The sequence below is a fragment of the Camelus ferus genome, chromosome 13 (assembly GCF_009834535.1).
Source record: "Camelus ferus isolate YT-003-E chromosome 13, BCGSAC_Cfer_1.0, whole genome shotgun sequence".
NCBI classification, from domain to species: domain Eukaryota; kingdom Metazoa; phylum Chordata; class Mammalia; order Artiodactyla; family Camelidae; genus Camelus; species Camelus ferus.
This window is the reverse complement of record NC_045708.1, coordinates 63,316,780-63,341,361: the sequence shown is the minus strand read 5'-3', so window position 1 is coordinate 63,341,361 and position 24,582 is coordinate 63,316,780. Positions and strand designations below refer to the sequence as shown.

The following is a 24,582-nucleotide window of genomic DNA, read 5'->3' as shown; positions in this document are numbered from 1 at the left end:
AAACTTAGAGACAAAGTTCCGAGCCCCGCCCCCCGCCGCGCCGCTTCGCGCCGCCCCGCCCCGCCTCGCCGTCTGGCCCCGCGGACCCAGCAGCGACCCACCGTCGGACCGCGGATCTGCCTGGCTCTTGGGTGCGCCATGTCTGGGTCCTCCAGCGTCGCCGCTATGAAGAAGGTGGTTCAACAGCTCCGGCTGGAGGCTGGGCTCAACCGCGTGAAGGTGAGCGGGGGCGGGCAGCCGAGGGGGAGGGGAGGGCGGAGGAGGCGGCGGGTGGGATCCGGCGGCCGAGGTGGCGGGCCGGGCGCCGCTAGCGTCCGGCTCTCGCCTCCCCTGGGGAGGGCGCCCGCTCGGCGGCGGCGGTCTCGGCCGCCAGCTTTACAGAAGTAGCGGCGCAGGTCGGCGCTGTGGTTCGGGGGGCCGGTTTGTGCGCCCTTCCGCCCCAGGACTTTCCAAGGCGGGCTGGCCCCGGGGTTGAACGGCGGCTTTCCGCATTCCGGTCCTCCTCCCTTCTTCCCTCCGCGGTGACTCCGCGGCTGGCCTCGCCGGCAGCTGCTCCTCCAGGCGCCGTCCGCACCCTTCCCCGCCCTGTCTGCCAGCTCCCCCGAGTCTTGTCACCCGACAGGGTTTTATCCGACTTTGGATTCAGAACACAAGTTTTTTCCTTTTCAGGTCAGAACTTTCCCAAATCCACTCCCTTCAGTAGAAGATTCTTACTTCCAGCTCCTGTGACTCACCGAACACACACTTGAAAACGAATTCTTGTGTAACTTTAAGTTAAAGAAGCATGTTTTGGAAACGCTCCCAGTGTCTCCGGTCACCACCGGTGCCCCGTACAACCTCGTACAAAGCTTGCATTTCAGTATCTGTTTGGCACAGTTTGCTGTGATCTGACCTTGCGGGTATCTACTGGTCCGCATATCCGAGAAAGTAATTAGGGTGGACCAGTGTTATTTATTTTGGCGTCTGGTTAGCATTGACCTTGCCCTGGGATATTTACTTTGGGGAAAAAGCCTTTTGTGTGCGTTGATATGACAACCTGACATTCGAGTGCTATTCCAAGTTCCCTGATTTTTAAAATCCTGAGTAGATTAGCTTCTTTCTGGTGCAAGTCATCTTACATGTGAGACACTTCTTGTAATTAAAAAAAGAAACAGAGAAGAATGTAAATCATGCACTCTGTTGAAATAAATAGCCAGTTTCCAATATGATTTGATTCTCTACTGATTAGGCCAGTTTTTACTTCCTTTTGAATTGTTTGTGGAGTAAGATCGTCTCCCATTTACTTCCTTAAGTAGAAATGTCAGGGATCTAGTTTACTCAGTTGTGGTTACCTCAGGAGGGAAGGGAAATTCCCATCAGGCTTGGGGTGGGATTCCCCTCCGTTCCTGTCCCTTAAGTGCTGTAAACTCCATCGCTGTTTGGAATCCATTTCTCTAATCTCCAGATCCTTACCTCATTCCAGCGATTTATGGTTAGTCTCGGCTGGATTTAACTCTGAAATCATGTTATCATTCAGGTGTGCCTTTATCATAGATTGGACTGGCTCAGGAAGGAAAAAAATGGAGTGAGGGGCCAAAAAAAAAAAAAAAACCGGGTTGAAAGCAGTGTAAAGCAGAGATTTTTAGCCCTACTTTCCAAAGAAAATGAGGTGAAGTCCCCATACTAAAGTATTCTGAGGACTTTTCCATGAAAACCCTAGCGCCTCCAGTAACTCCCCAGTCTGATGCCTGCCTCCTATACTTAGGAAGCTTTTGGTCAGGATCATTAAAGCCACCACAAGTGATTGGGTTTCAGAAGTTTCAGTTTGTCTGATGCCACGGCAGTGTGTAGCAAGGAGGGGGGAGGTATCCCATCTTGGGACTTCAAATGAGCTTTTCTTTAGACATGTTGCAAAATGTGGTTAGTTCAATTTCATTTTGTGTTTCTATTTTACCCATGACTGCTAGGTGCTTTTTTTTAGTGACATTTTACTTTTGAACTAGCACAAGTTTACTTTTTAAACATCCATGTTTGAGTAGTTGATAGAAATGATCACAAATGCTTGACAAACTCCCAGGTGTCGGGTAACCATACATTTGTTCCCAACCCAGGACACATTTGAAAGTGAAAGAAGACACTGATAATTATGCCAGGATTATAGGGTTTCAACGTAGTGGATGGTGACTGTTACAGTGCCTTAGGGGCTAGCAGCTTGTCTGAGTTTCAGAGCTTTGTCTCCATTCTCCCCACTGTTTGGATTTCTCACTGATCATTTTCTCACTGATGGTTACTTGGCTGGATCTCTTGTCATTGAGATCTCAGTTTCAATGTCACCTCTTCACAGACACCTTCCCTTAGGTCGTGATCTAACAAACCACTCTTTTTTGCAGAGCACCTTGTCTTGTCTTTTCATCTGAACCGCCAGCTCCATAACAGCAGGGACCTGGCTGCTCTTAACATATTCTCAGTGCCTACAGTTACATTCAGCACATAGGGGTGGTGAGAAGTTTGTGAAAGGGAGTTAAGTTGGAGCTTATCTACACTTTAGGCAGAAAATTAAATACAGTTTACTGTATCCTTACTGCTGGTTAGTGTGAATGAATGAAACCACGTTATAAGATAGTGGAAAGTGATACCACCATTCCCCATTGTACCTATACCTTTGCAAGGAGCAGGGTGGCCATTTGCTGTAGTACTTGGTACCAGGTATTTAAAGCTACTTTTCACATTTACTAAATAAATTTATGGAACTCATTACCCTGTACTGGTGTATAAGCCAAACATAGATTCCGAGAAGAGTTTAGATTCATCTCATGATGATGGATCCTTTTATCAAGTTAATGTCTGGGGTACGGTTGTCATCTGCAAGATTTCTTTGTATAGAAAGCATTTGTGACGCCCTTAGCTCCCTTTCAAAAGGCTAAATATTACCCAGCCAGACTGGACACCTGCTCCTACCCTCCTCAAGGGTAGTTAGAGAATAAAATAAATGATTATTTTCCTCATCTTCCAAAACCTCAATTCAGGAGTTGGGATACTGTATTTATTTGAGGCATCTTTTAGTCATTCATGTTATACATCTGAACTATTCATTGTTTTGGTATCCTGCATCACACCTTACCAGAATATATACAAACAGTAAGAATGTTTAAGTGACACATGATATAAACAAAATAACTGTTAAGCCATAGAAGTTCCTTAGTCCTGTTTGAATGGCACTGCATGCATATATACATATATATATATATTCAAAGTAATTAAATCACATTTAAGACAAATACAGTTCCTTAAAGGCAGGCTGCTCAGCAGGGTTGTTAAAATAAACTGAAGTTTGCTAGCATCCTTTCAGTCACATTACCGTGAGCAGAAACTGTCACTGTCCAGTTCTGTAACATTAAATAGCTGATGGTGCATAATTTCAAAACAGTAAACCGAATGGTTCAGATTTAAAACATGATGTTCCTTCAGAGTAGCATATGCCCAGCATACTGCTTTCAAGACAGTGATAGTTTACTAGCATTTTAACACTTTCTGTTTAACCTATAATATCCCATGTACTGCTTTTAATAAAAAACAAGATGTTGAGTACTCTCAAGATTACACTAGAACAGCCTTTTAATTAATAAACTAGCAAGATGTGCTGTGCTTTACAGGTAAACAATTACACTGTACTAGTTTTATTTATGTGCAGTCTTTTAAGTATAAGAGCTCAGTATATGACTGTTGACCTTCAATTAGTATGTATCTTCTTCGAGTTGAGAAGTGTTTATAGGCAGGTATTTTTGAAGATTTGAGAAAACCTTCAATAAAACATTCTCACCACCTCCCACCCTCCCCTCGCCTTGTTATATATAGGTTTCCCAGGCTGCTGCAGATTTGAAACAGTTCTGTCTGCAGAATGCGCAACATGACCCCTTGCTGACTGGAGTGTCTTCAAGTACGAATCCCTTCAGACCCCAGAAAGTCTGTTCCTTTTTGTAGTAAAACAAATCTTTGTAAGGTAAGTTTCCTTAAATTAAACTAACCAAACCCCACATAGTAGGAATAACTAGTCAAGTCTCTTTCTTTGCAGCATTTGTAAGTTGAGCAAGATCATCCTGTACACTTTTGTTTGGCACTTCGTTTACAGTTTTGTGAGGATTGATGAAATTTGCTGATTTAGTAGTCATGAAGAGACTAATTGTTTCTATTTTACTATAAGGAGGGTTAAGTAGAGGATTTAATAACCATAGAGGATATAGGAGTTACTAGAAAATTTCACAGTTCTGACAAGCCAGGTTACCTTTTATAACATTGGCTTAACGGCGTATTCTGGAGTCTTCAAATACTAGTTTTACTTTTGTATACCTAGCAAATATTTAGACATTTAAAAAAAAATCTACAGTGTTCATGGTGGTGACTTTTAAAGTACCATCAATTGATTGGGATTAATTATGATGTTCTAATAGAACGGCATAGCAAAGAATTGGGAGTTGTGAATCCAAGAGAGAAACTCAGGACATAGCTGAACAGCTGACATGGTGCTGGCATTTGGAGTGCGGAATAACAGGTTTTACTTGTATTCTTGTTTGTTAGGTAAAGATAAAACATGAGAGAAAGTATATAAATCCATGGTGGCAGAGAGAGTGGATTGGATTTCAGAGGATTAAAAAACTAAGGGATGGGCTGGTTTAAGGCATACTTCTATATGTTAACGTGTACTTCAGAGCAAATGTCAATGTGTGCGAAAATGTGTCATGTTAAGCCAAAAGAGATGTGACCAAGACATGATGTGGACAATTAAAAATGTAACCCAAGGGTACTACTTTTTACAAATCCATAGGATTTTAGTCACAATGTTTACTCATATTGACCTATGAGAAGCAAAATAGTTTAAAAAAAAAAAAAAGGCTATTCTGTGTACAGCACACACCCTTTACAAACATTCTGACTCCTCAGAATCCAGGAAGCTGCTTCCTAAAATACCATGTTACATAGTTGTGCCCTCCCTAATTAAGCTTTGTAGATTTGGGAGTGTCCAGGAAGCCTGTATAAGTACACCATGTTTCCAGTAAATACAATGATTGGTTAAGATTTTTGAAACACAGGGTGGGAAACCACCTTTGAGTTTAAGGAAGTAATTCTTTTTACAGTCTAGCACCTTCACATTTAACAATGTAATATAGTTCCTTGCTTCTGATGGTGTTAATTCTTCATGGCAGTTTTTGGAAATTTCATGTTTTCATGGTTTAATAAAGGTTTTTAAACCTCTGTTCCTCTTGTATTCTCTTCACAAAGTGTTGATTTTTATACAAGATACTGTTCAGAGGCCTGGCTTCTTAACTGGCTGTTAATAATTTCATTTCATAGGAGTCTACAGATAAATGTTTAAATGACTTGATTCAAGGCTAAAATATGGCTGGGATAAGAGCCCAGATTTCAAAGTAAAATAAAACCAATTAATCCTGGCAGTTATTATAAAACCCACAGCTTTGTGGATATTATGATTTGAAACTTTTGGCTAGGAAAAGAACATTTGCATGTAAAAGCATTTCTTCTCAAACTTGAATGTTACCTACAAATCATTTTGTTAAAACATAAATTCTAATTCAGTAGGTCTGGGATGAGGCCCTAAAATCTGCATTTCTTATACGGGCCCATGTTCTACTGATGTTGGTGGTCCTAGGCACATGAAGTGGCATGGATGCAAAGAATCTATTTGAGTCTTTAACCTCACAGTTTGAAAAAAATAGTTTATATAATTTTTTAAAAAGCATAGAGAATTTAGCAACAGATAGTACAAAGAAAATAGAAGTTACCATGATTAGTACACCCAGAATTAACCACTTATAAGACATTTCCTATTACGAGAAAAAAAATATTTAAAAATAATGATCATAGCATGCAGTTTTTCCATTGTGTTTTTAGAAACATTTAAATTTTCTTATTTAATTGTCTTTGTAAATGAGATTTCCTGTGATTGTACTAGAACCTAGTTATATTCCACTTCATCGAATATTGAGGTTTCCAAACATGAGGCTGCACTGAGGTGAATATCCTGGTATCCAGGTATACTTTACATATTTCTTTAAGATAAATTTCCAGAAGTAAAACTACTCAATAAGGAATGACATTTAAAATTTAATAACCTTGATAACTACTGTCAATATTAAACTTAGCTATTCCACCTGGAGCTTCAGTGCTTTTTTTTTGTTAAGCCCTTGCCAAACAGACCTCAGGCTACTATCTTCTGCCCATCTTGCTTTTGTAATTTGCACTGATTTAAATACATTAACTGAAGTTAAACACTTTTTTCACCACTGATTGTGTTAATGCTTCTTGAACATGTTTTATTAATGAAGTAACACATTTTTAAATAAGTATAAAGAACTGTGTATCTACTATCCTGAATTAAATGGTTTACCTTGTTAATTTTTAAAGATACTTTTTCTACTTTTCCATATAGATAACTTACCCTGAAGTTGTTATTCTCATGTTTTTTACCTTTACTACATGTATTTATTGTGTTTTATAGTTTTAAAGCTATAATTTTTAAGGAATAACTATTACTGCATTATTTTTGAGATTTGTATTGGTCCATAGATTGTTTGGTCATTTGATTGCTGTATAGTATTCCATCACAGGTACAGAGCTTATTTATCCATTCCCTTGTTGAGCTGCATTTAGGCTATTTCCAGTTCTTAGCTATTAAAACACTGCTATAGTCAGTATCCATGTACACATTCCTCTTTGTGTATAGGTTTATGTAGGTAAATAGAAGTGATTGCATCTTGCTCTCCTCAATACTGTTGCTCATTTTCTAGAGTTGTTCACATTTTTCTCAAGAGAGTTTTATACTAACCTTTTTCTATTAGGATCCAGAGTGTATTTTGGCAGTGAACTTGGCAAGTGCATCTTTAAGTCATGTTTACTAATAAACTATAAATTATATATACTTTAGAGCGGTTCTAGAAGTTAAGGAAAAGCTACATTTTACACCACAGGCATTTTCTGTCCTGTTTCTCATCCACCCCCGCCCCACCACAGAACCCTGTGATGTCTGCTTTAAAAAAAAAAAAAAAACAGGCTTAGTTTAATTGAAAGCACTTTTTATAAGCTGACATTCAAGTGAATGCACCAAAAGTAATGTAAGATGTACTGCTATTCAGAAAAAAGCTATTGTTCTTTGGTACTTTACCCTAATTCACTTTTTTTTTTTTCCCTATTTCAGGTTTTCTAAACCAGTTTCCATGAACCAGTGACTATTCAAAGCAGAGCTAAATCTGAAGCCTGTACAAACGCCTGTCTCTGTAACACGTGCCATACTATACAAACTTCTACTTTTGTCAGTCCTTGACATCTACCTCTCTGAATTTTCATGAATTTCTTATTCACAAGGTTAATTATTTTATATACACTGGCAGCAGCGTACAATAAAATACTTAGTATAAAAGTTTTTTGATTAATTATTGGTTTAAATACACTATGTATTAATTTGTTTTGAACACCTAAGATAAATGACAGTTTTCCCATCAGTATTCAGGGGTTAAGTTTTTAGTGTTTGTTCCCCCATCTCATCTCACACAACTTTATGCCATACATTATGCAAGACTGCTAGAGAATTAAAGGTTAAGTTCCAAACTTAACTCTTAAGGTCAGGAAGAGGCTTTTAACAATACTAATTTCTATTCATGAATTATTTACAGGATTAACTGTTTTCTAATTAACTTGGTATTAGTTAACTTCTAACAGACTCCTTTGTGGGGTATTGCCATTATACCTAAAAATTATTTGCTTCACAATAGATGGGTCTCCTAATAAAGACAGTACAGACTAGACATAAGAATTGCATTATAAAATATAAGAAAAATTTCAGCACCTGAGACAATTCATAAATGAAGCCCTACAGTACAATATGAGGTAAAGAAATACCAAGAAAAAAGCAATCAAAAGATTAGCTTCAGTACTCTGCAACTTTGCTTCAAGTCCTTGGTAAACCATTTTGCTTTAAAATTTTTACCTTTCTTGAAAGGCTTAAGGTTAAAGAAATGTTAAAACATCCTTAGAAACCTAGCCTCCAATATATATTTTCAGGAAACAGAACTAAAACTGAAGATGAGTCTCGTGGAAAACCAGTGGATTACACAATATCAAATAAGCATTGTATTTCTCTCAAGCCCACACATGTCATGAAATTACAAATGGGAATGTTAGTTTGAAACCTGATTCCAGTTCATATTATTCACAATTATTTAAAAATAAGAGAACTGGGTTTTTAGGAAACTTAAATTGAACCTATAAACTCTCACCAAAATGACCTTTATTTGTATTTGCTACATAAATAATGAGTGGCAATTCATGGCACTTGGTCCAGACATGAAAGAAGGTTTATGAAATCACTAAACGCCATTTTGAAAAGGGTCTTAATACATTCAAGATAGTCTTGTTCAGCACAATACAGTACTATTCCTTCAGTACTTTATAAATGGAATTTTCTTCTACTTGTATCCATTTCCCGGGGCTGAAAATTAGAGTAAAGAAAAAAAGTGAACGATCTCTGGGTAACAGTGCTTAAAAACAAAAACAAAAACAAAACCCTCTGGATTTGTCTCTGAGATTGAATAGTTAAATCTTTAGGTCTAATGTAAAAAATAATAGAAATTACTATTCCAATATGTGTGTATATAATATATATAAAATTTTTAAGTAAAAACCATACTTAAGTGAAATACTGCTTAGATAGAAAAGTTTTGTTTTAAAAATATTAAAGTTTTCATTTATGATTTAAAATGCTCTCCAAACTTACACAAAACCTCTACAGCAATAGTTCTCAAGCATGCAGCGGAATCATCGTAACACAGGCTCCCGAACAGACTGCTGTCCCACGCCCCAAGTTGCTGTTTCAGTCGGTATGTGGCCCAACAATATGCCTCTGTAACAGGTCCCTACATGATGCTGCTGGTCCCACTCCGAGAACCACTGAATGTTAGGATACTTCAGATGAACCAGGGTTAATTGCCAGACCGGAACATCATTATCACACAGATTAGTTCTTTCTAGCTCGTAGGAAGGAATTCAGAAGCATAACTTAAGGTATCAACACCCAAAGATTAAAGTGTGTAGTTTTATTCTTTCCATAATACAAATTCTCTAAATGGCTTTTCAAAGAGTAAGCACATACCTTATGGACCCATTCATATTCACCGTATTTAGAATCAAAGGTTCCTTTCTGAAGAGATCTTAATTTTAAGGTAAAACGTGGTCCAAGTTCCTGAATTCCCACTTTCTTTTCACTCTTGAATATGTATCTTCAAAGATAAAGAAAATAAGAGTTAAGGAAATTAGTCTGAATGAACCCAACTGTTATTTCTTTAACATGACAGTTTGAAATAATTTATTTCTCATCTATAATACTTGTCAGAATACATTAGAAAACAGGTTCATGTAGAAAATGTAGTTCATGATTGAAGTCGAAGTCCAAACTTTCCTCACCTGTGAAATCTGAAGAAGATATAATCCCGTTGATTGTGGAAAGTGGCGACCTGCCTTCCAATAAATTGAGGATTATGGGGAAAGAGAGATGCAAACATACGTCCAACAGAATGACCCAGCCGTGTTGTAAAATTGTTCAGAATTATTTCAGGTATGTGCTCTGTGGGGTCCTTGCCTCTTCTCTAGAAAAATGATGAAAAGTCACAATAACAAACTGGCAAAACTATCTCACTGAAATTTTAAGTTTTGGAATTTACATGACAAATTGAAAAATTTTAGTTACCTTAATGACAAACTACCACAGGTGACTTATCAAACCCATGAAATAAGATGTATCTAAAATTATTTAATATACAGTGAATGCACCAAAAAGAAAGTCCTACTAAAAAGTGACATTCATAGTAGTGAAGGCTACTGCCTGTCTGCCGTAACTCAATTATAATCTCCAAGAAAATGGTAAGTAGTTAAGACTATTGCTTTAACCAGGAGAGCAAATACCATTATTACAATCAATCAGCTCTATAAGCTATAGCATTTATAAATCAAATACTATGAGGAGACCAATGTCAACCAAAGAATGCATAAAACTTACCTTAATTTCTTTACGCAGACGAACACTGCTCATCTTAAAATGAGCAGTTGGGCCATTTGGCAAATGACTCAGAATCAATCCATCTGTTCATAAAGCTAAGAACACACCGAACTCAATAAATCTTTCACTGTTAAATAACTAGTCCTTTGTATGCCCAAAGGCTCCTAAACATTGGAGTTAGGGTGCATGTATTCCTCTAACTTAACAGAGGTTTTCTTACCATACCCAAGAACTCAAGATACATAAGTCAACCTAAATGTTTCAGAAAAAGATTAACCTGTAGTACTACTTTTTCTCTTTACAATATGATAAGTAGCTCACCACCCTCTACAGGGTTATGTTTGGCATTCAACTAACGTAGGCAACAAGAGCTAAAATCTGCTAATACTCTAACAGGACTAAGGGTGAGATTCTAGCATAACTGCAGCATTGCATTCAGGTAAACATAGAATCTAAGTTTACCTCCAGGTTCAGAGACTTTATAACCCTTAAAAGGCACACTTTCATACACCTGTGTACACGTTTTATACATTTGTAAGGTTAGGATATGCTGAGACAGCGTAAGACCACAAGACCAGAGACTCAAACTCTCTTCTGGAAATCAGTTATTAGTGTTCTCGAGAGACAAGCTCTTAATTCTTAGGATTACTGTACCACAATTCAAAATCAACCAATCAATAACCACTTACTGACTCTACCACAAAGAGAATTATGCTGGACACTCCAAACTACAAATGAAGGATGAGATACCTACTGACAGTCAGCAGGGTTAGCAGCCCAAAGGCTTTACAACCTGGACTGCAGCTAAACGGTGCAGCATACCTCGAGTCTTTATAGTGCTTGATTCTTCAAAATACTGAACCTTCAGACGAGGTCAGAATGAGACTGTTTCAAGTCTGCTCACAGCATTAGTTTTACAAAACAAATGTTGCCATCTTTTTATAATGGCATCAACATTCTTCCACTTACCTGAATTAGAAACCATGGTGATTGTTTTCAGTTTCCTCTCCTATCAAATTCTATTTCCTGCTTTCACCTTCATTAGCTCCTCACTTCTATAGCCTCCTCTTTACCCTTATTGTCTTAATTGAAGTCCTTGAGATTTTCCACCCAGAGTTTTATAGTTTCTCATGTCCTAAGTGAAAAACTAGACACATTGAGTCTTGATGGCTATAGCTAATTAGCTAATAGCTAATTTCAAACCACTCTCACCACAGACTCATCTGCAGATTAAAGACATCTACAAAGCACTCATAATGTGGCTCCAAACCACCTTTCTAACCTGTCTCTCCCTGTATTGTTTCCTAACTGTGTTGTTCGTGCTATTTCAAATACTGCACTATTTCACCTATCTTTTAAGGCCCACTTCAAATGACACCTCTTTTTACGTAGTCAAAATTAAGCTCTAAACAGCCTCAGCTCTCACTGTGACTACTGCGCTTGTCATTTATTTGAGATATAGTCATGTAAATGCCTTTCCGCCCAACTAATCCATTAACTCTTAAGATAGATCTATTTCCAACAGATACCAGTGCCTACCACACAGCAGATCATCAGTCAATGTTTGGATTCTTTCCTCCCCTTCAAAGATTCAACTTCATGAGGTATAGCCAAAAGTATTTCTGTATTATTTGCACATTGAAAAAAAAATCATAAAATCTTAAGGGAGTTAAGAGAGGTATAAATCATTTCTTTCAACCTAAATCAAGGCTTGAATCCTTTCTAGAACATTCCTACTAACTTGTGGTTTGTGTCAAAACAAACTGCAAAATCCAAACTTACCAATTCCTAAGTACCTGTGTTGTACAAATGGCTTTATGTTACTGCTAATCTCTAACACAAACTGCAAAACAAGAGTCACCTTGACTTCAGTAATGAAGAGTTTGAGAAGGGTCAGGTAGAATGGCCCAAGTTTCAGAGTGAGGTGGCCATAGACCTCAAATGGGGTGGGGTTACACCTGAGCCCAAACCCTTCACTGGCAACTTGCATTTAGAAATGTACAGAGGTATTTTGTTAAGACTGACATGAAAGTGGCCTTCAGTACTCAGACCGGGAACACAAAACATACTGCAACCTGCCGAGAGTACAGCACAAAGGCTTGTCCTACCTCAGATTTCTATTTAGAAATAATGAATAAAGGATGTAAGTCTCTCCAGAAAAAGCCCCCATGCTTCCCACTACACCACATTTAGTAAAATGCCTCCTACAGACCCGGCACTATGCCTTAGGAACATAATGCATTTAACGTGATCCTTGCAGGAACCCTAAAGATAGGTAGTATTTCCCACATTTAAAATATGAGGAAACGGACTGGCTAAGAAACTTGACTAAGGTCACAAAAGTAGCAAGTAATGAAGTTTGTATTTGACATCACATCTACCTGACCCAAGTGTTTAGATGACTAAATTCTTTTCTAGAATAAGTCAAAAATTTATACCCCTATAAATTTCTACCATATGGCACACAGCAGCCTTTCCTGTATCTTTAGACAGTTGTCACGTTCCCAAATTCTAACTCCCGGGCTAAATATCTTCAGTTCTTTCGACTTTTCTCCATGGGCCCTCACTAAGAGTCATTTGTTTTTTGTGAGCCCATGTTAAGTCTCTAGGAATCACCACTATTTCTATTAGGTGCTTACAAATTGTTCTCTCTTTCATTACACCACTTTATTTTTTTTGGATCATGGCAAAAATTAACCAGTATGTCTTCTTTCCCCCTCCTTCCTCCATTTACCTGTCTCATTTCTCCCTCAGAGAAACACAGCCTCATTTACAGTTTGTGCAGATACTCTGTGCCTTATCTTACAGTATCTTTAGCCAAGACGGACTTCCGATACCCCTTACCAATGTCCTTTTTAGTCTGAAGATCATTCTATGTTAACAGAAGACAAAACCAAACCAGATCTATTTTCCTACTGTTTTTTACTAATACTCTGACATCAGTTGCATTATTAGATATTAATCAGAAAAGAAATATCTCTGAAATTATAAAAATTAACATCCAGGCAGGATCGTACTTATAAAACTTCCAATCATTAGGACTTCTATAAACTGCTGCATAATTCTGTATACAAAAATTTCAACCTTGGGACACAAAGACAAATATGTGCATACAGCTGTCCCTCAGTATCTGTGGGGGACTGGCGCCAGGACCTCCTAAGAATACCAAAATCCGAGGATGCTCAAGTCCCTTATATAAACTGGCATAGCACAGTAAGCCCTCCAACTTTCAATCCACGGGGGGTTGAATCTGCAGGATTCGGAATCTGTGGACAGGGAGGGCAGACTGTATGTATGTATGTTTATGTGAATAGGAGTAAGCAATTCCACGTTTGGATTACTTAACTAGCCTAATTATTTCCTTCATATAAATTAGGTCTGCATACTGATGGTCCCTTAATTACCAGATGGTTAACTTACTCTCTAGGGTGTCCAACGTGATAACAAGAAAAATATTAATACATTTTGGGTAAAAAGACAATACAATAGTATAAGGAAAAGAGCAACATAAGCTTTCTGAAGGCACTAGATGGACAGAATGTTTACTGAATTGATGAAATGCTTGCTTCTTAGCAAAGAGTTACTAGCAGGCTTGCTAGTAATGAAATGATAACGGGTTTTTAACTGCCAAAAATAAAAAGACAGGAACATAGACCTTACCACCTTATTTTGGGGGGTGGTTTTTAAAAAGACAGCAACTACCTTAAAAACAGATCTCTTCTGCTACAGTTAAGTGTTCAAGAGATTTTAGTTACTTTGTTACATTAACTCACAATCCAGCCAAATTATAAAATGACCAATAATACACCATAATAAAAAACTAATTTTAATCTATTTTAATCTCTGAAAAGCAACTGGCACAAGTGGATAACGTCTTTAACTTATATTTAAAACAATAAAAGCCATAAAAGTTATTTAGATTAAAAAAATAGCTTTTATAAAACCATTATTTTTATAAAAGCAATGTTCACTGATTTTAAGAAAAATGTTATCCTGGCAGCAGGAAAGTACCAACTCCATTTTTTATTCATCTTTACTAATTCTGACTGGTAATCTCTAAAGTTACTGAGTTCACAACCACCATGGGATAAGTAAAACAGCAGCAATGACAAAAACCTCAGCATCCTTTATCTGATGTCTCATCTCAAAACAGGAAGAAACACCCTGGGTTTAGGCGACACGTTCACCTCAGATCTGAGACTCTTGGGAAAAGGACAGGTTATTCTTGGCATCTGAAACACTAGTAAATACATAATAAAGGTTCAAATACCTACTTCAGAAATGCAATCCTGTGAGATCACCCCGGCAACACAAAATCTAGCTGTATCAAACTATTTGTAGATTCCCCCACTAGGGCAGCGCTTTCAAGCCTCTGTCTTTCCAAACGGCCCTCTCTCTGCAGTAGGTACTCTTTCTCTGCCCTCCTCGCCTCATTCACCCATCCAGACTGGGCTCAGGCATCTTTTTCTGCCAGATACATCCTGCTATCCCCAGGGCAGACGGTGCCAGAGTCTGCACTGGATCCCGTATTCCTCTCTCTAACTGTACTCCCTACACTATAATTTTGTTTGTTTACATGTCTATTTTTTCCTACTAGATTAGAATTCCCTAAAGTTGACCATCTCCTGTTTCTCTCTCCACCTTCCACTGAAGGCTAAAATAATGTCTTGCTTATAATAGCATGTGCTTGATGAATATTTGCTAAATGAAAAGGAAAAATTACTTCACAAAATCTTGAACAGAGATACATAATTTCCTGGTTTAAAAAAAATTATGTTCTGAAAGTTACAGGGAACATTTTCCTATTCTTTCAAGTATTTTAAAAGGGGGCAAAGGCCAGATGGGAAAACTTCCTTTAAAAAAAAAAAAAGGATACTTGGTGTTTTACGATCTTCGTTAATAACGATCAGGTCGGTGAAATCTCTTGAGATGCACTGTGGAATAATTTTTTTCAGAGCCAGTCCTCTTCTGTAATAAACATGTGAGTTTGGTATAACTGTGGAGAGCTGTTCACAGAGTCGTACTGTTCTCTATAAAGCAAAATAACAAAAATCCTCAAAAGTGAAAAAGATTAAAAATCTATGTGGCATACATCTATAAGGAAAGGAGTAATGATTATTATAAGATAGTGTTACTAATAGAAAGCAAGGCAATGGAAAATGAAATCTGAACATTTCATCCTTCATCAAAGGCTGATCAAACTAAAGCAGTGGTTCTCAACTAGGGATAATTTTGCTATCAAGGGATGTTTGGAAACGTCTGGAAATATTTTTGGTGGTTATGACTGGTGGGGGGGGGAGGGGTGGCCTGTTACTGGTATCTAGTGGGTAGAGGTCAGAGATGCTGCTAAACATGATTAATAGGACAATCTGCATAATAAAAAATTATCCAGCCTAAAATATTAACGGTGCTGAGGTTGAGAAAGTCTATCCTGAAGAATCACGCTTAGTGAACGTACATCACATCACCAGCACCATAATTGCTTTAGCTTACTCACAGGCAATATGTAAGGCGATACTAGTAATTTAACTCTTCTGAACGAAGTTCTTTTAAATAACCTAAGTGATGTAAGAAAATTGACAATTCTAGAAGTATACTAATTGATGTGTTTACCCCATGAGGTCTATCTGACGTAGTGATGAGAATCTTGGGAGAAGTCTGTCTGTTGAAGTAAGAAGCAAATTCATCTGTAGCTTCATCGTAAGCAACCTAAAAACAGAGAGATAATTTTCCATCAAATAAATAGTCCACTGGGCCAGCATTTTGACAGCAGTTCCAGTAGGATTCTATGACACTGACTACCTGGTTTTGATTGGGAATTTAAAGAAGGCCCAGGAGGAACTAAGTTAAGGGCAAAATGAAGAGGTTGGGTAATTTCCTACCTGTAAAATACAAATATAAAACTGGAAATAATTGCCAAAAAACAATTTCAAGACACGAACTGAGATGCAAACACACCTGAGTAAACTGGTAAAAGCCAAAAAAAACCAGAAAATTTTGAAAGAAGTAAGAGAAAAATAAATCATGTACAGGGGAACAATGATTATTAATGGCTGGTTTCTCAAGAGATATAATGAAGGTCAAAATACAATGGAATAAGTTCAAAGTACCAGAAGAAAAAAAAATTTTTAAAAGTCAACCAAGGTTTCTATAGCTTGCAAAATTCTTTCAAAAATTAAGGCAAAATAAGCACACTTTCAGGTAAACAAAAACAGATAATTAGCTATTAGACCTGCTATAAAAATGATACCAGATGGTAACTCGGATCCAGAGACAGGAAGGAAGAGCACTGTAAACAAGTAGCAATGAAAGTAAACATAAAAGATTTTGTGGGTGTATTTTGTGTGTACACTCTTAATTTCTTAAAAAAACAAAAACATGAGATTGTTTAAAGCATCAATCACAACACTGAGTTTATGACAGAGACAGATGTAATACATAACCACATATGGCGACAATAACAGCATGAGTAAGAGTGCAGGTAACGAAGCTAGACTGGTGCAAACCTGCTATATTTTACCAGAATCATGTCAGTATTTACTTAAAATTGATTGTGATAAATCATTCTCCAGAATAGATCTTAAGCTATTGTTTATCATAAAGTTAGCTAATAATAAATAAAAACAGAATACACTCAGAGTGAAAAAGAAATAAACAATGAAGGCAAAAGGATATAAATGAATTAGAAAACAAAGATTCAACAGAAAAGATCAAAGAAAAAAAGCAACTTGAAAAGAATAACAAAACAGATACATCTCTGGTGAAAAGCCCAAATAAAATCAGGAGTGCAAACAGGACATTATTGCAGTCTCACTCATGGACATAGATGTACATGTTCTAAACAAAGTATTAAAAAACCAAAACAATATATTAGGAAAGATAAAACATCATAACTAAAGTGGATTTATCCTATGAATACAAGAAACTTAACATTAGAAAATCTATTTCGTTTACTACATTAGTACAATAAAGGAGAAAACAGCATATTCATCTCAATATTTACAGAAAAAGTACAAATATTATCTTAATATTTGTAGAAAAAGAATCTAACTTTTTACATTCATTCAAGGTAAGGCAAACAAACAAAAACTCAGCAAAAAAAAAGAATAAGTGTAATTTCCATAACTCATAAGGAGAATCTACCCTTAATGATCACACACTGGAAGTATTTTCTTTAAAATCAGAAACATGGCACAGATGCTACCATTTTTCTACTTCTTTGATATGCTGAACATTACAGTAAGCACAAAAATAAACCATTACTGGATTGAAAGTAAGAAATAAAACTTATTTGTAGAAATGAGTATCTAAATATGAAATTAAAAAAAAATTCAAATTATTAGAAATGAATTTAGGTAAACTACTACTGGTTAGAAGATCATGATCCAAAGCTCAATTGCATTGTTGTATATTAGCAAATAAAACGGTTTTCTAAGAGATGGGATTTACACTAATAAGTAACAATATATAATACCCAGGAATAGCTCTAACAAGATTATGGTGTAAAACTTGTATGAAGAAAATTGTGAAATTCACCGAAATTCACTTTCAGTATTTGAAGAAGACCTAATTAGCAAAATATATATAGATCCTCAAACTGATCTGATTTTGTGCCATTTATAATTTTATATGGAAGACCAAAGGTCCAGGAGAAAACACTCCTGAAGAGAGGGATCTGAAGATGGGGCTGGGGAGGGTCATCTTGCCCTAACAGATTTCAAAACTTATCATGAAGCTACATAATTAAAGTAAAGAGCTGATCCAGTGATAAACTGACAAAGAAAATAGCCCAGAAAAAGACCCAGCATATATGGATACCTGATATATAACACAGCATTACAACTCACTATGGGAAAAAGTTGCACTACTCTAAAAATGGTGCTGGGGAAACTGATTACATACAGGGGAGAAGGAGGGAGCAGTGGAAAAAAGAAATTGGTGAAAAAATATATATAAATATGAGATCATATGGTCACAGGATAAAGATTTCTTAAGTATGACAGAAAAGTATTAACTACTAAAAAAAATTAAACCCAAGTATATGAAGGACCTTTGCTCATCAAAAGACATCAAAGAAAAAAGTAAAAGAGAATCCACAAATTGGAAGATACCTGTAATACACATAAAGGATTAGTATCCAATATAAAGAGAAGTTCTACAAATCATTAAAACACACTACAAGATTGAAAACTGGGCAAAAGACATGAGTTGGCATATCTCTACGAAAACCACAGTACATACACGAAGAGATGCTCATCACTTTAGGAATTAGGGAAATGCAAACTCAAACCAGAATGAGATAGCCCTTTATCACTAGTCTGAATATACCAAACATTTGTCAGAACGTGGATGGCCAGGAATATTGTTCCTACACCATGGGAGTGCAAAATGATGCACTCACTACTCTGGAAAACATTCTGGCACTTGAGTGTAGAACTGAACATTTATATACCCCATGACCCAACAAATTCCAGGGAAACTTACATATATGCAACTTCTATGTCTATGATCCCCAACTTATCTCCAGCCAAGACCTCTTCCATATCTTGTCAATGATAAATTCCATATTCCTACCCTTCCAATTGCTCAGGCTAAAAACCTCAATACCATCTTTGAATCCTCTTTCTCTAACACCCTATGTCTAATCTATCAAGAAATTCTAGTGGCTCTGATTTCAAAATACACCCAGGCCAAAAAAAAAAAAAAAAAAAGCCTCAGAATCAGATTGACTCTCAATACTCATCGTAACTACTGTGGTCTCAATCATGATCATGATCATCTCTTTCCTGGATTAGCTTTCTAGTCTGTTTACCTCTCTAATTGCTTTCTCAGTAAAGCAACTAATTACTTAAAAAAAAAAAAAGTCCAATACTATCATTCCCCTGTTCAAAACCATCCAATGGCCTCTCATTTCACTAAGTATGAAAGCCAAAATCCCCACAATGGCCATCAAAGTCACTGATCTGGCCTCTTCCCTTCCCCATACTTCTGGCACCTCTTTTACAACCCTCCCTCTTGCTCACCTCATTTCAGCATACTGGCTTCCTCAATGTTTTTCAAAACTACACTAAGAATGTTCCTGCCTTAGAGCTTTTGCACTGGCTGTCCCCTCATCCTGGAATACTTTTTGCCCAAAGATGGCTAATTTTTTTTACATCCTTCAAGTATTTGCTAATAGGTCATCTCAATGAAGCCTACCCTAACCATTGTATAAAAAATGCAACCCTAACAAACAGAAAAATGGGCAAGAAACATGAACAAACAATGGATTAAAAAGAAAAAAAACATGAAAAGATGTTCAACCTCATTCATAACAAGAGAACAGCAAATTAAACTACATTGAAATACAATTTCTTACCTGTCAGACTGAAAAAAATTATTTATAATTGCAACATCTTGAGTGAGAGTTTAAAGAGTAACATATTTATATAATCTCAAAGTACCTTCCTCCCAAAATACTTATTAATTGCAAAGGGAAAAATAGTTAAGTGGAGAAATCTGACAGACACCACTTGAATTAAATGATGAAAGTTAATACAATGGGAATGGGAAAATCAACAATATGTGACTCCTGATAAGAACAGTGAAAAGAACATAACATCACAATCGTGCATTCCTGTCAAAAGTACATAAGCCAAATATAATCATAAGCAAACATCAAACTCATATTAAGTGACATTCTATAAGTATACCTGATCTGTACTCTTCAAAAATGTCAATGGCATTAAAATCAATTCTGAGAAACTGTTCTAAATTAAGGGAGGTTAAAGTTATTGTAGTGGGATGAAACACGAGCATGGATTTTTCTTTTGCAAAAAATGACATTATTGTGACATCTGAATAACCTGTAGAGATCAGATAATAATATCGTATATCAATGTTAATTATCTAATTTTGATAACTCTACACTCTGCTTATTAAAAAAAGTTTATAGGTAAAATATACTAAGCAGATAAAAGTAAAGGGACTTATGTCTGCCACTTACTCTCAAGCATTTCAGAGAGAATATAAATGAAAACAAAGTGTGATACAATTTAACATTTAGGAAATCTAGCTAAAGTCTGTTTCTACTAAGTCTGAAATTATGTCAAAATAAATAAAATACAGGGCCCCCCACACTCTCTCATGCACACCCCTGTATATTTAAAACTGCATACTCCCTCTACACCAAGTTGTCCTGAATCTCCTTTACCCTATTCTGTAACTTCATTAACCTACCATCTGCTAACATGGTAATTTATTTTATTATGTTCACTGTTTGTTTCCTTTCATAGAATGTTAAGCTCTGGATGGGGAGAAATATTGTGTGCATATATGTGAGTGTTTTGTGCACTGATGAATCCCATGCCCCTAAAACAGATGTCCACACATAGCAGGCAATCAAAAAACATTTGCTGGAAGACTAAATGAATGAACGAATGAATGGCTATACCAGGAAATATGTGAAAGAATGTTGGTAACAGCACTGTTTGAAAGCAAACATGCATAACAAAAACAACTTTCCTGTACATAAATAAAAATTTAAAAAATATACACACACACACACACACACACACACAAAGTTTTAAAACCTTGATTCTCTCACTGTACTGTTGCAAACTATTTAAAGGTAAAATGTGAAAAGTGGAAGATTATCTTGAAACCAAAAGTTTTATGAGGACACAAAAATACCATCAAATGTTCTCCTTACGTGTTAAAATGTCTAACAAATACTAAAAAATATCTGTAGGTCTGAGGAATGTTTTTCAAATGATATTAAAAAACACTGCAAAGTACTATACAGAGATTAAATGACAAATAAGTTTACATAAAATACTTTTCTAGAAAATAAAACCACCTTTTCTATAGCATTATTGGGAAACTCAATTATGAAATAATCTACAATAAATAATAAGGCAATATGCCAACATTATAGCTGAATCAGTCCATTATAACTTCACCAGCCAGTACTTTAAACACTGACACACAAATAGGTAATTTATCAAGTATCGTCATTCAAACTGATTTAAGACTTCTAACATTACCTCTTCGTCATTAGGGTCCACTATGGTTTCATCAAACACTCGCTGGTTGTCAATAGTCTTGGGTATAGGCTTTGGTGGAGCCTAAATAAAAGAAAAAAGATCAAGTTTTAGAAACATTTTACATGAATAATTTTGCATTATGGTTGAGGAAGAGTAACAGAAATCTGCAGATAATCCAAAAACTCAAACCTGTGCATCATTTCAACCCACTGCCACATCAATCCCAATAACAGTATTAACTAAGAGGCTTTTAAACTCTCTGAACAGACACATGCACATACTGGAAGATGCCTGACATTGAATAAAATGGCTTAAATCTAGGAAGTTATCTTTCAATCCAAAAAACAAGAATGGTGGTATTTTCAAATGGTGATCAGCATATTAATTTGCTATAACTGACTGATCATTGACAGTTAACAAGAGACTAACATTGCTTGATAGGATTTTGCAAGTCACAACAGTCTAGTATTAGCAATTTCATGTGATTTAACCTAATGCTATGAAAGAGGATGCACGAAAAAGCAGGGTGTTTAGTTTGTGTATAGTCTTTATGTTTTCTCCATCCACAAAAATGCTTACCATTATGTGGTACCTCATCTTAAGAGACGGGAGGGAAGAAGAGTTAAACATTTTTTAAATTTTGCAAATATAAATTGTAACCTAGAACCAACTACAAATAAAACGAAACTAAAATGAAAATAACTTAGCTGTGCAATAATGTGGGAAGTATTTAGTAGTTCTTTTAAAAACTTTCAAAAGAAAGATCTCACTTTTTCTCAATACCAAAAGAACAGCCAAATCCCTTCTTGATGCATTATCGCTGCTCTCTCCTTTGCCATAATCCACCCAGGTATCTCACCTTCCTCTCAGTCCTCATTCTTAACTCTTCACAGGTTCATATTCTGTGTCAGTTCTCATCCTTACAAGCCCCTACCCTACAGGAGAGTAGGATCTGCCCTGCCTTTCCCCAGCCTCGCTTAACAAAGAGCCTTTGCTTCAGTCAGAAGAGCTCCAGCTCCAGGCCTAAACTGTGGATCTTCCTCATTCCCAGTCAGGGAGAGAAGTCTCTGCCTCTCAAACACACAAACTTTAGTAAAATAAGCAAGTTCAAGTATACAAACCATTTACATGAAATTCTGAAAACATGCAAAAAACCATTGTGTTTACTGTTTAGGGACACAAACAAACCCAGTAAAGGTAATAAAGAAGCGCATGGGAACAATAAAGAGCAATATCATGAGTCGTTATCTCTGGAGGGGAAGCAATCAGAAAAAAGCACACAGAGACTTTGAACACTATTTATTTTGCATAATTTCTTAAAGCTGAGTAAAAGAGAAGGGTAAGCTGTATTATTTTTATATCATTTTATACAACCAAAATATTTCATAATAAACTTTAAAAGTGATTCAACGTAAGTAACAGGGAGCATTCCTTAACATGAGATAGAAAGCAGATGGCTAAAAATTTTACTTACCTTATCACCAAGAGCCTCTCTCTCTTTCTTAAGTTTTTTCTTAGCTGCCAACTTCTCCTAAAGTTTTAAAAAAAGAACAATATTGAAAAACCAACAGTTTTATCACAAACACATACTGAATCTACAAATTACTAATGCTATAAATATTTGAGTAATCTTAGTAATGTATTAAAATTAACATCCTGACTTAGATTGTCATATCTAAGTTACTGTAATCCAAATGAGCTAGCCAATCAGTAAGATTTTGCTAACAAAGATCTCTCCTTCAAAATAACCTAAATTGACAAGCTTGAATAATTTAAAATTTCACTAGTTTCATCTTTTATTATAAAGTCTCAAATTAAGTGAAAGTGCAAAATGTACATCTAAACAAGTTAACAAGTTTTTGCCGTTTTGTTTTGCATTCCTAACAAGTAACATTCTAAAGAAAACCAGACTATGCTGGTTGCTTTTCTTGGAAAGTACTAAAAATAAATAGGAATGGGAGAGAAGTTTTAAGGTTGTTCCCAATAAAACCACCACTAGTTATTTAAATATTTAAAACTCAAAATATTCTTTCACAATTAAGAGCCTGCAAGGTGTATCATAAATCTATAACTTCTGGTGATTCCTGAACAGAATGCTTGACACACAATAGAAAATAGATTATTTTTTTTCCCCAGTGCCTGCTAACCCTCAATCCATCAGCTCTCTCATTAGAAATTACAATCCCAAAAAGTTTTCTAGGATACCCTTCCCCCATACTCCCGCACCAGAATGGGTTAGATGTTCCTTTTATATACTTTAACAGCACTTGGTCACTTATGACAAATATGACAGTCCAGCGCCTCAAAGTCTAGCAAGAAGAGGCAAGCAAGTAAAAAAAAAAAAAAAAGTGTGAACTTTCGTGATATTCAAAAATAAGCAACTTGCTTCCAACTATAACTGAACCAGAAATGAGCACTGTGACCTTGGGCTTTATCTCCTTGTATCTGTTCACCTCCTAGAATGGTATGAGGAGAACGCTGTAAAGATAATTACTAGAAACTTTACAGTACTCTAATTTCGGTAAGAGTTGCTGTAGGAATCAGAGAAGGGTCATTTTGGATGTTTGTACAGTCTGTATTGCAGATTTTAGGAATTAACGTTAGTTGGAAGGGGCGAAGCGGAGAGACTGGGACTTTTTTGCCTTCTAGGTCCGGGAGTTGTCGCGGCGCGGGCGGTGGTAATTTTCAATACCAAGAGAGCAGGACTTCTTGGTTTCATTCTCATCCGCGGACCCTAGAGTAGGGCTGGTAAGGAAAGGAATTTTCAACTGTCGTGCAAAACGCTGAGCATAGAGAAAGTGTCCCCCAAACAGGGTGAGGGGACTAGGACACAAGAGCTACCTCCTTGACCCTTCCGGATTAAACAGCGCAGCCTGGACCCCCGGGCAGCGATGACCACGCATGTGCAACCCACCTCCCTCCACCGTGGGCACGGGAGCAGGAGGGACACCGCGCGTGCGCTCTGGCGCCTCCGCCCCTTTATACCTTCCGCTGCTGCTGTTTCCACCGCGTGAACATTAAGTGTCGCCGCTGTTTGTTCTTAATCTCCGAAATGCTGAAGCCTGGGGGAAAGGCAGCCGCTTTCGGGGGTTGGACCCCGCTTTCCGTCGTCCCATCCTCAACGACTGCAGCCTCTTGAGGTTCTTCGGGAGCGGCTTTGCGTTTCAGGCCTTTCTTTCCGCTGCCGCCGCTCTTCTCCCCGGTTTTCGCCATGGTGTTTTTGCCCCTTGTGGTCTGTACGGAAACGGAAGTAGCTGTCTCCTCTGTCTCCTCTGACCCCTTTCCTTAAGCTTTTGCTTCCGGGGTCGGAAAGTTCTTAAAGGAAAATGTATAGTTTCGTGAGCTTTAAGCGTTTAAGGTGCTGAAGTTTAGACTTGAGGAGAGCTTAGGAGGTTTACGCCAGCTGTGTGAACAGTGAAATGATGAGTTGGTGGAATCCATTACTGAGTGTTTTCCATGTGCCGATCCTGTAAAACATATGAACAAAACCACCTTTGCCATAAAGCGTTTACGTTC

The 24,582-nt window shown here is 37.0% G+C and overlaps 2 protein-coding genes across 2 annotated transcripts; one reads left to right on the top strand and one right to left on the bottom strand.

The window, feature by feature from the left end:
* Window positions 1-34: 34 nt before the first annotated feature.
* Window positions 35-7,411, top strand: GNG5 (G protein subunit gamma 5). Its single transcript, XM_032494679.1, has 3 exons — window positions 35-219; window positions 3,835-3,979; window positions 7,190-7,411. The coding sequence occupies exons 1-2, from the start codon at window positions 139-141 to the stop codon at window positions 3,958-3,960; spliced, it is 207 nt and encodes a 68-aa protein (XP_032350570.1). The 5' UTR covers window positions 35-138; the 3' UTR covers window positions 3,961-3,979; window positions 7,190-7,411.
* Window positions 7,412-8,168: 757 nt separating this feature from the next.
* RPF1 (ribosome production factor 1 homolog) lies at window positions 8,169-24,352 on the bottom strand. The gene is made up of 9 exons (XM_006190174.3): window positions 24,052-24,352; window positions 22,541-22,597; window positions 21,067-21,147; window positions 15,656-15,751; window positions 14,919-15,072; window positions 10,043-10,125; window positions 9,451-9,632; window positions 9,140-9,266; window positions 8,169-8,479 (listed from the first exon to the last, which is right to left on the bottom strand). The coding sequence occupies exons 1-9, from the start codon at window positions 24,277-24,279 to the stop codon at window positions 8,438-8,440; spliced, it is 1,050 nt and encodes a 349-aa protein (XP_006190236.1). The 5' UTR covers window positions 24,280-24,352; the 3' UTR covers window positions 8,169-8,437.
* Window positions 24,353-24,582: the final 230 nt, after the last annotated feature.

What these genes read in the sequence shown, in the direction of transcription:
- GNG5 (XM_032494679.1), top strand. Translation starts at nt 139, where the DNA reads ATGTCTGGGTCCTCCAGCGTCGCCGCTATGAAGAAGGTGGTTCAACAG. An exon ending in CTGGGCTCAACCGCGTGAAG is followed by an intron (nt 220 to 3,834) that starts GTGAGCGGGGGC and finishes TGTTATATATAG; the next exon opens with GTTTCCCAGGCTGCTGCAGA.
- RPF1 (XM_006190174.3), bottom strand. Translation starts at nt 24,279, where the DNA reads ATGGCGAAAACCGGGGAGAAGAGCGGCGGCAGCGGAAAGAAAGGCCTG. An exon ending in GGAAACAGCAGCAGCGGAAG is followed by an intron (nt 22,598 to 24,051) that starts GTATAAAGGGGC and finishes TTAAAACTTTAG; the next exon opens with GAGAAGTTGGCAGCTAAGAA. An exon ending in CGTCAGATAGACCTCATGGG is followed by an intron (nt 15,073 to 15,655) that starts GTAAACACATCA and finishes TTTGCTTTATAG; the next exon opens with AGAACAGTACGACTCTGTGA.